Source organism: Pseudorca crassidens, chromosome 7 (assembly GCF_039906515.1).
Source record: "Pseudorca crassidens isolate mPseCra1 chromosome 7, mPseCra1.hap1, whole genome shotgun sequence".
NCBI lineage: Eukaryota > Metazoa > Chordata > Mammalia > Artiodactyla > Delphinidae > Pseudorca > Pseudorca crassidens.
In genome coordinates, this window is record NC_090302.1 from 5,472,384 (window position 1) to 5,485,556 (window position 13,173).

The 13,173-nt window shown below is 41.5% G+C and overlaps 1 protein-coding gene across 13 annotated transcripts in view; it reads right to left on the bottom strand.

The window, feature by feature from the left end:
• Nucleotides 1-13,173, bottom strand: part of NUP214 (nucleoporin 214) — a 134,591-nt gene that overhangs the window by 95,295 nt on the left and 26,123 nt on the right. For all 13 annotated transcript variants that reach the window (XR_010944796.1, XM_067742928.1, XM_067742927.1 and 10 more), the window contains 5 exons: nucleotides 11,264-11,350; nucleotides 10,908-11,057; nucleotides 9,202-9,360; nucleotides 6,297-6,400; nucleotides 288-470 (listed from right to left, as the gene is read on the bottom strand). Coding sequence is in view for 12 of the 13 variants with exons in the window: in XM_067742928.1 (XP_067599029.1) it covers nucleotides 288-470; nucleotides 6,297-6,400; nucleotides 9,202-9,360; nucleotides 10,908-11,057; nucleotides 11,264-11,350 (683 nt within the window). In the remaining variant the exon portion in view is untranslated. The remainder of the gene's footprint in view (nucleotides 1-287; nucleotides 471-6,296; nucleotides 6,401-9,201; nucleotides 9,361-10,907; nucleotides 11,058-11,263; nucleotides 11,351-13,173) is intronic.

A 13,173-nucleotide genomic window follows, 5' to 3' on the forward strand; every position in this document is an offset into this window, starting at 1 on the left:
GAGCATCTGTTTCATCAGGCACACTACTAGGTGCTTTAAAGACTCAGTTTTAAACTCTCCAGTAATGCCATGAGGCACGTACTATTAGCCCTACTTTTTGGCAAAGGAACAAAGGATCAGAGAGGGTGAGGAATCTGACCAGGCTCACACAGGTGAAAGACAGCAGAGTCACTTTCAAAGCCACATGTGAACCATTCTAAGACTACTCCACCTAACTCTATTTATTCGTTCATCAAACCACATTTATTGAGTGCACGTGGCATTAACAGGCCCATCCTCCTGCACACCTGTGAGTGCTGCTCTGAGAGGGGACATCCAAGGGAAGGCCCCACTGGGAGGTTTGGTTATAAAGACGGAGCTGCTGGAGACTATCCACCAGGTGATTCAGCCTCTTCCTCTGTTGGTTGATGATTTCCCGGTTGTTGGCAAGGGTGTTAAACAGCGTCTCTCGCTCTGGCACAAACAGGCGCCTGTTGAGAGCAAGGAGGAAAGAATTAAATGTGAATGGTTCAAGTAAAGGAACTCCCCACCGAATGGAAAAAAAAAAACTACAACTGTAACAGTGAGAAGACTGAACTGGAGAACCACTAGTGGGAAAGAAACATCAAGAAATTATTAGAACATAAAAAGGGGATGAAAGCCTAATGAGGATAAAGTGTAAGGAGGAAAGAGCAGCTTAGGATGTGCAGGACCGGGCCTGCAGCAGAGGACAGCACAGCCAGACAGAACCTCAGATGGGTTCCAGGGAAGAAATGGGGGAAAATTCATCCAGCTATATATTTAGGATATGCATATTTCTCTGTATGTAAATTATATGAAAGAAAAAGAAAAAGCCCAAGGGTACAGGGAAATCTAGGGAGTCAGTCATCTCTTCAGAGTGCTGTCAAAAAAATACCTAGAAACAAATGACAATGGGGACACAATGACCCAAAACCTATGGGATGCAGCAAAAGCAGTTCTAAGAGGGAAGTTTATAGCAATACAAGCCCACCTTAAGAAGCAGGAAACATCTCGAATAAACAACCTAACCTTGCACCTAAAGCAATTAGAGAAAGAACAAAAAAAACCCAAAGTTAGCAGAAGGAAAGAAATCATAAAAATCAGATCAGAAATAAATGAAAAAGAAATGAAGGAAACAACAGCAAAGATCAATAAAAACTAAAAGCTGGTTCTTTGAGAAAATAAACAAAATTGATAAACCATTAGCCAGACTCATCAAGAAAGAAAGGGAGAAGACTAAAATCAACAGAATTAGAAATGAAAAAGGAGAAGTAACAACTGACACTGCAGAAATAAAAAAGATCATGAGAGATTACTACAAGCAACTCTATGCCAATAAAATGGACAACCTGGAAGAAATGGACAAATTCTTAGAAATGCACAACCTGCCAAGACTGAATCAGGAAGAAATAGAAAATATGAACAGACCAATCACACGCACTGAAATTGAAACTGTGATTAAAAATCTTCCAACAAACAAAAGCCCAGGACCAGATGGCTTCACAGGTGAATTCTATCAAACATTTAGAGAAGAGCTAACACCTATCCTTCTCAAACTCTTCCAAAATATAGCAGAGGGAGGAACACTCCTCAAACTCATTCTACGAGGCCACCATCACCCTGATACCAAAACCAGACAAGGATGTCACAAAGAAAGAAAACTACAGGCCAATATCACTGATGCACATAGATGCAAAAATCCTCAACAAAATACTAGCAAACAGAATCCAACAGCACATTAAAAGGATCATACACCATGATCAAGTGGGGTTTATTCCAGGAATGCAAGGATTCTTCAATATATGCAAACCTATCAATGTGATAAACCATATTAACAAATTGAAGGAGAAAAACCATATGATCATCTCAATAGATGCAGAGAAAGCTTTTGACAAAATTCAACAACCATTTATGATAAAAATCCTGCAGAAAGTAGGCATAGAGGGAACTTTCCTCAACATAATAAAGGCCATATATGACAAGCCCACAGCCAACATCATCCTCAATGGTGAAAAACTGAAAGCATTTCCACTAAGATCAGGAACAAGACAAGGTTGCCCACTCTCACCACTCTTATTCAACATAGTTTTGGAAGTTTTAGCCACAGCAATCAGAGAAGAAAAGGAATAAAAGGAATCCAAATCGGAAAAGAAGAAGTAAAGCTGTCACTGTTTGCAGATGACATGATACTATACATAGAGAATCCTAAAGATGCCACCAGAAAACTACTACAGATAATCAATGAATTTGGTAAAGTTGCAGGATACAAAATTAATGCACAGAAATCTCTTGCATTCCTATACACTAATGATGAAAAATCTGAAAGGGAAATCAAGAAAACACTCCCATTTACCACTGCAACAAAAAGAATAAAATATCTAGGAATAAACCTACCTAAGGAGACAAAAGACCTGTATGCAGAAAATTATAAGACACTGATGAAAGAAATTAAAGATGATACAAATAGATGGAGAGATAAACCATGTTCTTGGATTGGAAGAATCAACATTGTGAAAATGACTCTACTACCCAAAGCAATCTATAGATTCAATGCAATCCCTATCAAACTACCACTGGCATATTTCACAGAACTAGAACAAAAAATTCCACAATTTGTATGGAAACACAAAAGACCCCGAATAGCCAAAGCAATCTTGAGAACGGAAAACGGAGTTGGAGGAATCAGGCTCCCTGACTTCAGACTATACTACAAAGCTACAGTAATCAAGACAGTATGGTACTGGCACAAAAACAGAAAGATAGATCAATGGAACAGGATAGAAAGCCCAGAGATAAACCCACGCACATATGGTCACCTTATCTTTGATAAAGGAGGCAGGAATGTACAGTGGAGAAAGGACAGCCTCTTCAATAAGTGGTGCTGGGAAAACTGGACAAGTACATGTAAAAGTATGAGATTAGATCACTCCCTAACACCATACACAAAAATAAGCTCAAAATGGATTAAAGACCTAAATGTAAGGCCAGAAACTGTCAAACTCTTAGAGGAAAACATAGGCAGAACACTCTATGACATACATCACAGCAAGATCCTTTTTGACCCACCTCCTAGAGAAATGGAAATAAAAACAAAAATAAACAAATGGGACCTAATGAAACTTCAAAGCTTTTGCACAGCAAAGGAAACCATAAACAAGACCGAAAGACAACCCTCAGAATGGGAGAAAATATTTGCAAATGAAGCAACTGACAAAGGATTAATTTCCAAAATTTACAAGCAGTTCATGCAGCTCAATAACAAAAAAACAAACAACCCAATCCAAAAATGGGCAGAAGACCTAAATAGACATTTCTCCAAAGAAGATATACAGACTGCCAACAAACACATGAAAGAATGCTCAACATCATTAATCATTAGAGAAATGCAAATCAAAACTACAATGAGATATCATCTCACACCGGTCAGAATGGTCATCATCAAAATATCTAGGAACAATAAATGCTGGAGAGGGTGTGGAGAAAAGGGAACACTCTTGCACTGCTGGTGGGAATGTGAATTGGTTCAGCCACTATGGAGAACAGTATGGAGGTTCCTTAAAAAACTACAAATAGAACTACCATATGACCCTGCAATCCCACTACTGGGCATATACCCTGAGAAAACCAAAATTCAAAAAGAGTCATGCACCAAAATGTTCATTGCAGCTCTATTTACAATAGCCCGGAGATGGAAACAACCTAAGTGCCCATCATCAGATGAATGGATAAAGAAGATGTGGCACATATATACAATGGAATATTACTCAGCCATAAAAAGAAACGAAATTGAGCTATTTGTAATGAGGTGGATAGACCTAGAGTCTGTCATACAGAGTAAAGTAAGTCAGAAAGAGAAAGACAAATACCTTATGCTAACACATATATATGGAATTTAAGAAAAAAAAACATCATGAAGAACCTAGGGGTAAGACAGGAATAAAGACACAGACCTACTGGAGAACGGACTTGAGGATATGGGGAGGGGGAAGGGTGAGCTGTGACAAAGCAAGAGAGAGGCATGGACATATATACACTAACAAACGTAAGGTAGATAGCTAGTGGGAAGCAGCCGCATAGCATAGCACAGGGATATCAGCTCGGTGCTTTGTGACCGCCTGGAGGGGTGGGATAGGGAGGGTGGGAGGGAGGGAGACGCAAGAGGGAAGAGATATGGGAACATATGTATATGCATAACTGATTCACTTTGTTATAGAGCAGAAACTAACACACCATTGTAAAGCAATTATACCCCAATAAAGATGTTAAAAAAAAAAAAAAGAAAGAAACAGAGGAACAGCACACGATTTTGCAGCAGGGGGGTCACCCACCCAAAAGAATTACAAGAAGACAGGGACAACTGTCCCCCTTCTTTCTGGTGACAAGGTAGTTAGTTCAACATATATTTTTAACAGGCATTTCAATAGGGTACAAGGTAATATTTAGAGAAGGGCCCCAAACAGAGAAGTGCTAGAAAAATAGTACAGATTTAAGAATCTGAACTCTACAGAAAGGGAACTTAAAAAAAGCACATTAAGGGACTTCCCTGGCAGTGCAGTGGTTAAGAATCTGCCCGCCAATGCAGGGGACACGGGTTGAGCCCTGGTCCAGGAAGATCCCACATGCCGGGGAGCAACTAAGCCCACGAGCCACAACTACTGAAGCCCATGTGCCTAGATAGAGCCCGTGCTCCGCAACAAGAGAAGCCACCGCAATGAGAAGCCTGCACACCGCAACGAACGAAGAGTGGCCCCCACTCGCCGCAACTAGAGAAAGCCCAAGTGCAGAGGGAAAAAAAAAAAAAAAGCACATTAAGTAGAAAATCCATGGGGTTGTTTAAAGGAGAACAAAGAGCCTGGCTTCTCTGTTTGCATCATGCACTTTTTATTGTTTATTTTCATTTTAAAATTTTTTATTATTTTATTTTATTTTATTGGCCGTGCAGCTTGTGGGATCTTAGCTCCCCGACCAGGGATGGAACCAGTGCCCCCTGCAGTGGAAGCACTCAGTCTTAAGAACTGAATCGCTAGGGAATTCCCCATCATGCACTTTTTAAAAAGCCAACTTATTAATTAGCAAAGAGAAATCCAACTGTCAAGCAGAGCAGAATGTTCTCACTGTCAGGTCAAGCCATTCTCTCACATGGGGAGGAACATGAATTCAGAACCAGGGGAGTAAGCTCTGAAATCTCTAAAGGGGCCCAACTGCCCACGGGGACAAGTGCTCCAGGCCACAGAACCTTCCCCCTGCCAGCGTCTGGAGGATCAATGTTCACCTCTGTCTTCCCATATCTATGCTCCTCATGTTGGGCACAAAGCCTTTTCTCCACGTTGTGGAATATAATGTATTAAATTTTGTTTACTGAATTTTAAACACCTTCTAGCCCTGCCCCTGACACAATACCCAGGTTGCCCCACTTAAAAGTCTGTGACCTCATGGCTTTGTAAACAAGTGAATAGACCATTTCCTGGTTTGTTTCCTTACAAGGCTAATCACATTAATCAAGTATAGGTGTTTCAGAAATCTAGCATTTGGAGGGCTGACCTGGTTTTCACATTTCTTGTGGGCACCTTACTGCTTTCACAATGTACTGCATTCTATTCCTTCTGGAAAACACGAGGCATAAAACCAAATATCCACGGATGGAAGATCAGGATAGAAGATTTTCCTCTACCTCTGTTACCACTCCTCTCATCCTTTTAGTTATCCATACTAATTAGGAATGTTTCCTCCAAAGGAAAATTTGGAATATACAGAAAAGTATAAAAGAAACATTCTTCTTGATCTCATCTTGCAGGTGTAACTATGAGTATTTTGACAGATTTATTTCCAGCCTTTTCTACATTAGACCTCCACAATGAGGTCACCTAGTATGATTTTATGTCTTACCTTTTTCATATTTTATATTTTATACCTAATAGTTACAGAATTATATATCTTGTATAGTTCATGTAACACAAAATATATTTAATATGATTTTTTTGAGAATATGAGATTCAATGGCTACACAGTATTCTGCATTAAGAAAAAAATGTGACCAGATTTATTAGCCACTCCTCTAACTTTTGGGTAACTAGGTTGAATCCAATTTTTCACTCTCATAAACTGCGCTGTAATATAAACTGTTCTATGTAAATTATTGTGAATATTGCTATTATTTATGTAGAACAAATTTCTAGATGTATAATGACTGGGTCAAAGAGAATGAACCTTTGTAGGGTTTTTTATAAATCCTCCTAAGTGATCTTTTAAAAGGGCTACAGCAATTATCTACACAGTGGATGAGAGACCTCGCTCACTTTTGTTTTTTCTTTTGTTCCAGATGCCGATCCCACTCCAAGTCTAGAACATCATTCACATCTTGGACAGCAAATTTCACATACTGATGAAGGCGCCGAATTTCCTACAAGAAAAAAATGAAACGTCAAAATGACTCAGTTGTCCAGTAGCTTGCAGGAAGGTGTATCAAAACAGTTAAAATGACTTTGAAGTCTTTTTATACTGAGAACCATAATGAACAAGGAAAACGTAATAGGCTTTAATACAATATTAGAATGTTATAATTCAAATGAAAAACAGCAACTCAACCTTTTAAAGCGTGTGACAGAGAGGTGGTGTGAAGAAAAGGGAAACAGAAAGGGCATATCGGCCTAGGGCCTCTAGGGAGCCAATGTTCTTGCTTGGTTCTCATTTTCAGCTCCTGTAAAGTACCTCCACATGGCCTAGGAATTTTCCACTGCACTCTGTTACTCCGACAGGGCACCCATTTAGCTTCTGCTCTCCCACCCCTGAAGTTAACTGTAATACAGACCAAATTATTCTACAAAACAGTGCTGAAAATACTTCTGCACCTATCTATTCATAGAGTAGAACACGTAAGTCATCTCACCAGTGGGGAAAAACCCATTTCTCAAAAACAAAGAATAGTATCAGCACTAGAAACTGAATTTGCCATTATTAAAAGTCTTACCTATTAATTCATTTTAGGCCTGCAATAATTTTCTTTAAATATTGGTCCAGTGTTAACCTTCATGGCTATACCATTTGACTCTCAAAAACTAAAAAAATATAGCATTCCATTAAACATGTGTACAAATGAAGACAATGTACTTTACAGTGGAAAACACTCTTTACATCTGTACAAAGATCTTAATGTGTTTAACTGTATTTTCAAAATTATTTTCGGATAAGGGTGTGTCCTAACTGAAGAAGAAAATGTCATGTAAAGAGAGCCAGGCTGATTCCAGGAAGCAGCAGTAACCTTAGCATCAAATACAAATTTCAACTCAATGCTCCATGACCACAGGGAGGCCCTTTACTGTGGACACTTCAAATGTGACCATACCTCTGTGCGTTAACTGATCTTGTTTCTTCTGAATGCCCTCCCAACTTTGTCTGCCAGGAAAAAAAACTTTTCTTTTAAGGCCTATCACAAATATTTTTCTGTGGCTTAGCTGCTCCCCCATCTGCAATCCCATAGCAACACCCCCCACGTTATATTTACAAGTCGATCTTTCTGCTGCTACTAATCCAGCTGTAGTGTAGTGCTGAACACCAGAGGCTCTGAGCCAGACCCCCCAGGCTCCAGGGTCCAGCATTTATTAGCGGTGAGACTTGGGTAGTTCCTGTGTCTCTGATTCCTTATCTTTCTTTTGTATATGGTATTCATTCAATAAATGCTAGCTATTATTATCTACTTAGCACTGTGGAAAAGAGAAAATTATTTCCCTTGAATGGGGAAAGTGGTTCACCCAAAGCTGAATTCTTTTAGTTTGCACATAGAGCAAGGGGTGAAAAGGCACATAGGAAGAAAGAGTAACCAGATTCAATGTGGAGGCCTGTAATTTGATGAGTGGTAGGCAGGTGGTCGGCACTCTCTGCTAAGAGGGTTACCATCCCCAGGAGAAGGACACACCTAGGAATACCTCAAGGGTGGCAGGACACAGCAGGGGTTCCTCAACCTTTCCGGGAGGCCTCCACTTCTTTCATTTTCCTACTGTCAGTATGCTTACCAGGTGTGGGATGGAAATGACAGCAACAGTAGAGTCTGCAGCCTCCAATCCTCCGAGGAGGAGGGGGTTCACCACACTCACAGGCCCTCAGGTCCCAGGTGAGGAAGGCCAGTGCTGCCACCCCTGCACCCTTTCCTACCTGATTCTAGGGAAATGCAAGGTGGTGGGAGATGACCCCTACTAAAGCTGTGATGCAACAATTTTGAATAAATTGAAAGATGGAAACAAAACTCAGATTTCGCTCAAAGAGAATATAGGAATAATTAAGAATGAGAAAAGTAACTTTGCTAATAGTTACAGGAAGGAGCCCCGGCAGGTAGAAGTTTCGATTCTGGTCCCACTCTTACTAGTATCAACATTACCTTGGGCAAGCTCCTTAGCCTATGATATTCCAGTTCCTTATCCGTACAATGGGATCAGTAACTCTCACCTTGCAGAGCAGCAGGTTTTGAAGACTAGAAATAATGTATTAAAAAACACCTCACAGGGCTTCCCTGGTGGCACAGTGGTTAAGAATCCGCCTGCCAATGCAGGGGACACGGGTTTGAGCCCTGGTCTAGGAAGATCCCACATGCTGCGGAGCAACTAAGCCCGTGCGCTACAACTACTGAGCCTGTGCTCTACAGCCCACGAGCCACAACTACTGAGCCTGTGTGCCACAACTACTGAAACCCACGCGCCTAGAGCCCATGCTCCGCAACAAGAGAAGCCACCACAATGAGAAGCCCGTGCACTGCAACGAAGAGTAGCCCCTGCTCACTACAACTAGAGAAAGCCCGCGTGCAGCAAAGAAGACCCAATGCAGCCAAAAATAAATAAATCAACGAATACATTTATAAAAAAAAAAAAACAAAAAAAAACCCACACCTCACAGGGTACTTGGGTACTTGGTGCCCAGTGAACAGTTGCTAGTTTAATAATTATTATTCCTGATTTGATTTCTAAATGTATCTTTTTCAACAGCTACTCTACCAATCTTAAGGTTTAATTAAGAATTACGTTTTTGTTTAATCCAGAAAACCTTAAGTGGGAAAGTGGCATTTTCTTTGTGACGGTGAAGGGAGTCTACGCCAAGTGGGTCAACACTCGCAGAAAATGAACAACTTTACAAGCAGCTGGGCAAGCCTGTACCTCCCAAAGGAGTGCCTGTCTAGGAGTCTGTTCTCAGCAGCTCTGGCGGGGCTCTCCTTACCTGGAGCTGAGCCTCACTCCTGGGGTCCAGCGGCCTCTTATAGAGCAAGTGCAGATACCCAGAGTCACGGTTTCTCTCATTTTGTTCTCTGGCTTCTTCAACACCAGCAAAGCCCTCAAGTAAAGTTGTTTTCAGGGTACTTATATCTCCATGAAGAGACTAGAAAAGGTATGAGGATGAATTGATACAAAAGTTATTTCCAAGAAATAAACCTTTCTTTCTAGATCAAGGAAGGTGGTATTTCTCAAATATTTAACGTGATGAACATATGAATATAGCAAAAAGTGAATTTCACTGCTTGGAAAGAAAGATACTAATGCGCATTTTTTTTTCCTTCCTCACTAAAAAAAATACATACTCTAATGATCAGAAACTCAGGAAATAAGGTAAGTACTGGTAATCCTGCCATCTAAAGATGATCACTGTTAAAACCGTGGAGAACGTTCCTCTTTCTTTTTTTTAATTTTTAAAAATTTTATTGAAGTACAGTTGATTTACGATGTTTCAAGTGTACAGCAAAGTGATTCAGTTATATATACATATATATATATATTCTTTTTCAGATTCTTTTCCATTATGGGTTATTACAAGATATTGAATATAGTTCCCTGTACTACACAGTAGGTCCTTGTTGTCTATCTACTTTACATATAGTAGTATCTATTAATCCCAAATTCCCAATTTATCCCTTCCCCACCCTTGAGAACTTTCCTCTTTCCAAGTGTGTTACTTAAGACCAGAGCTCTGGAGTCAGGCAGTCTGAACTGGGATCCTGGCTCTATAACTCAGTAACTGGGTGGCTTTGGGCAAATTACTTCATCTCTCTAAGCCTTGGTTTCCTGTTCTTGCAAAACAAAAAGAATAATAGTGCCTACCACACAGAAAAGCTGTGAGGATTCAATGAGATAATATAGATATGCCTGGCACATAGTAAGTAGTAATAATTGTAACACAGTAAATAAACAGTTAACAACAAATATTTGTTACTTTTATACTGTATATGCTCTTAAGTATCCTGCTTTTACTTTAAACCTAACAATTTACTATAAAAAACAGTAAATTTTCTCCTGTAAATGACCCACAGTACCTTCATTAAAGTCTGCTTTTATACCAAGAAAAAAAACTGAGTAAATTTTCAAATATATCTAAACTAGGGCTTCCCTGGGGGTGCAGTGGTTGAGAGTCCGCCTGCCGATGCAGGAGACACGGGTTCGTGCCCCGGTCCGGGAAGATCCCACATGCCGTGGAGCGGCTGGGCCCGTGAGCCATGGCCGCTGAGCCTGCGTGTCCGGAGCCTGTGCTCCGCAACAGGAGAGGCCACAACAGTGAGAGGCCCGCGTACCGCAAAAAAAAAAGAAAAAAAAAAAAAAAAATATATATATATATCTCTAAACAAAATTAACAACTAGAATAAACTTTTATGGAGTGCCTTGTAAGTGTCAATGGGGTAGAAAGTACTTATTCCATTTTCCACATGAGAAAACTAAAACATAGAATAGCTGGAATAATTTGCCGAAAGTCACATAATTTATTATTAAGTGCTAAAGGTAGGGTTTGAAGTCAGGCATTCCTAGGTAAACCACTCAGCCACATAAAAAACAACACTGGTGGTTCTTGAAGAGAGAAAATATATATATCCGTGGAGTATTAGGACAACAATTTGCAAATGTGCAATTCAACTTAGGAAGAATATCAAAAACACAAACCTCTGTGGTCTCTTTAATCTCCAAAAGAAAGGTGTGCAGGTCATCTGATTCTGTTCGCAGCATCCTCATCTCCTCAGAAGTGCCCACTTGGAAACAGGCTTTGGAAGTCCGGGCTTTCAGCTCTTCCAACTCCTTCTGAAAGTGAGTGATCTGCAGAGGCCACAGATGAGGAGACGGCTCAGTCTGAATGGCATGGCAGTCATGTCACTGCTCCCGGGCCCACTAACAGCACAGACTCCCGGGACAAGCCAAGGCTCAATGCCAGAATAAAACAGTCACGTATGAGTCCACACTCAGAGCCAGTCAAGTCTCACTATCAGAGCTACTTCTGGAAAAATCTGCAGGAACAAATTTACCTCCTCCCCGATTCCAGCCATCACAGGGTCTGACTCTTTCCACTGATGTCCCTGCTTTTCTGTAACAGGAGGCTGAAGTGATTTTGCCTGAAACGAAAGGCAAAGGTTTTAAAGTGCACCCCACCCCGCAAGTGATGGCTTCCTGGAGCAGGTGGCTCAGTGTCTATCACAGGTGTGGCGCTCTCACAATACCATCACTGTTCCACCACTCACTCTTTTGAACCCGTATTTACTGGGCACCTTCCTGGTATAAGATATGCTCTAGGGCTTCCCTGGTGGCACAGTGGTTGGGGGTCTGCCTGCTGATGCGGGGGACGCGGGTTCGTGCCCCGGTCCGGGAGGATCCCACGTGCTGTGGAGCAGCTGGGCCCGTGAGCCATGGCCGCTGAGCCTGTGCGTCCGGAGCCTGTGCTCCACAATGGGAGAGGCCGCAACGGTGAGCGGCCCGCGTACAGCAAAAAAAAAAAAAAAAAAAAGATATGCTCTAGATAGAGGTAAACAAGGTAGATGAGGTCCCTACTCTCATGGAACTCACAATCTACTGGGACGAGACATATAATAAGAGGCAAACAACTCAGGTAATTTCAGCTAGTGATAAATGATACGAAAAAAGTAAACAGGAACATATAGAGAGAATAAAAGTGGGCACTGCTTGACATGAGACAGCCCAAAAGCCCTCACTGATCACTGCCTCTGCACTGAAATCTGAAGAAAGGGAGAAAGCTATGGAAAGCTCTAGGGGAAGCACCTCCAGGCAGTGAGAAGAGCAAGTGCAAAGAACCTGAGGCAGGAAAGACTTCGGCAAGTTTGAGGCAAAGATATAAAGTGAATGTGGGCACATCAAGTCGGAGGGAGCTGGGGGCAGGCAGAGGCAGGTCGTGTAAAGCTATTCCAAGGAGTCTGGATTTTATTCTAAGTGTATTGGAAAAGTACTAGCGGAGTTTTAGGAGAGTTTAAACTATTCTGATTTATGATATTAAAAGATCCCTCCTACTGCTAAATAGAGCATGGATGACAGTGACAGGTAGGAAAAGAAGTAGGAAGAGGAGTCAGGAGGCTAATGAGGGAAGAGATGATAATGGTCTGAAATACGATGTTAGCAGGGGACAGAGATGTGGATTTATGACATATGACACATTACAGAGCAGAGCTGGCAAGACCTTTGCTAGTATGGACTGGGGGAGGTGCTACTAAAGAGAGGAATCTAGGATGACTTCTGGACTGGGGGTAGAGCAAACTACCTGGTTAGTGCTGCTTACTGACATGGGAATACTAGAAAAGGAACAGGGTCTGGGGAAGACGGAAATCAAGGATTCTGCTTTGGAGATGTTATAACTTGAGATGGCTTTCAGATTATTTGATACCTACAGCAATTAACACATGGAGAGTTTTCAGACTGCATAAGCATTCATTAAAACAGCTTTATTTAATAAATGCCATGTGTCATGCTTTATGCCAAAAGCTACACCTGTAAACTGGCCATTTACTGTGGAGCCTGTACAGGTGTGTGCTGGGGGCAGGAAGAGGTTGACTGGGAGAGGGACAGAAGGAAAAGACATGACTCCTGTTCTGAGGACACTCAAGTAGTCAAGTGGGAAATGGACAGAAAATGCTCTTTAAGTTAAACCATAAAAATAAATGGAGATGACAGACTGCAGATCTAAGTATGAAAAGTAAAATAATAAAACTTTCAGAAAACATAGGAAAACATCTTTTTTTTTTTTTTTTTTTTGCGGTACGCGGGCCTCTCACTGCTGTGGCCCCTCCCGTTGCGGAGCACAGGCTCCGGACGCGCAGGCTCAGCGGCCATGGCTCACGGGCCCAGCCGCTCCGCGGCATGTGGGATCCTCCCAGACCGGGGCACGAACCCGTGTCCCCTGCATCAGCAGGCGGACTCTCAACCACTGCAC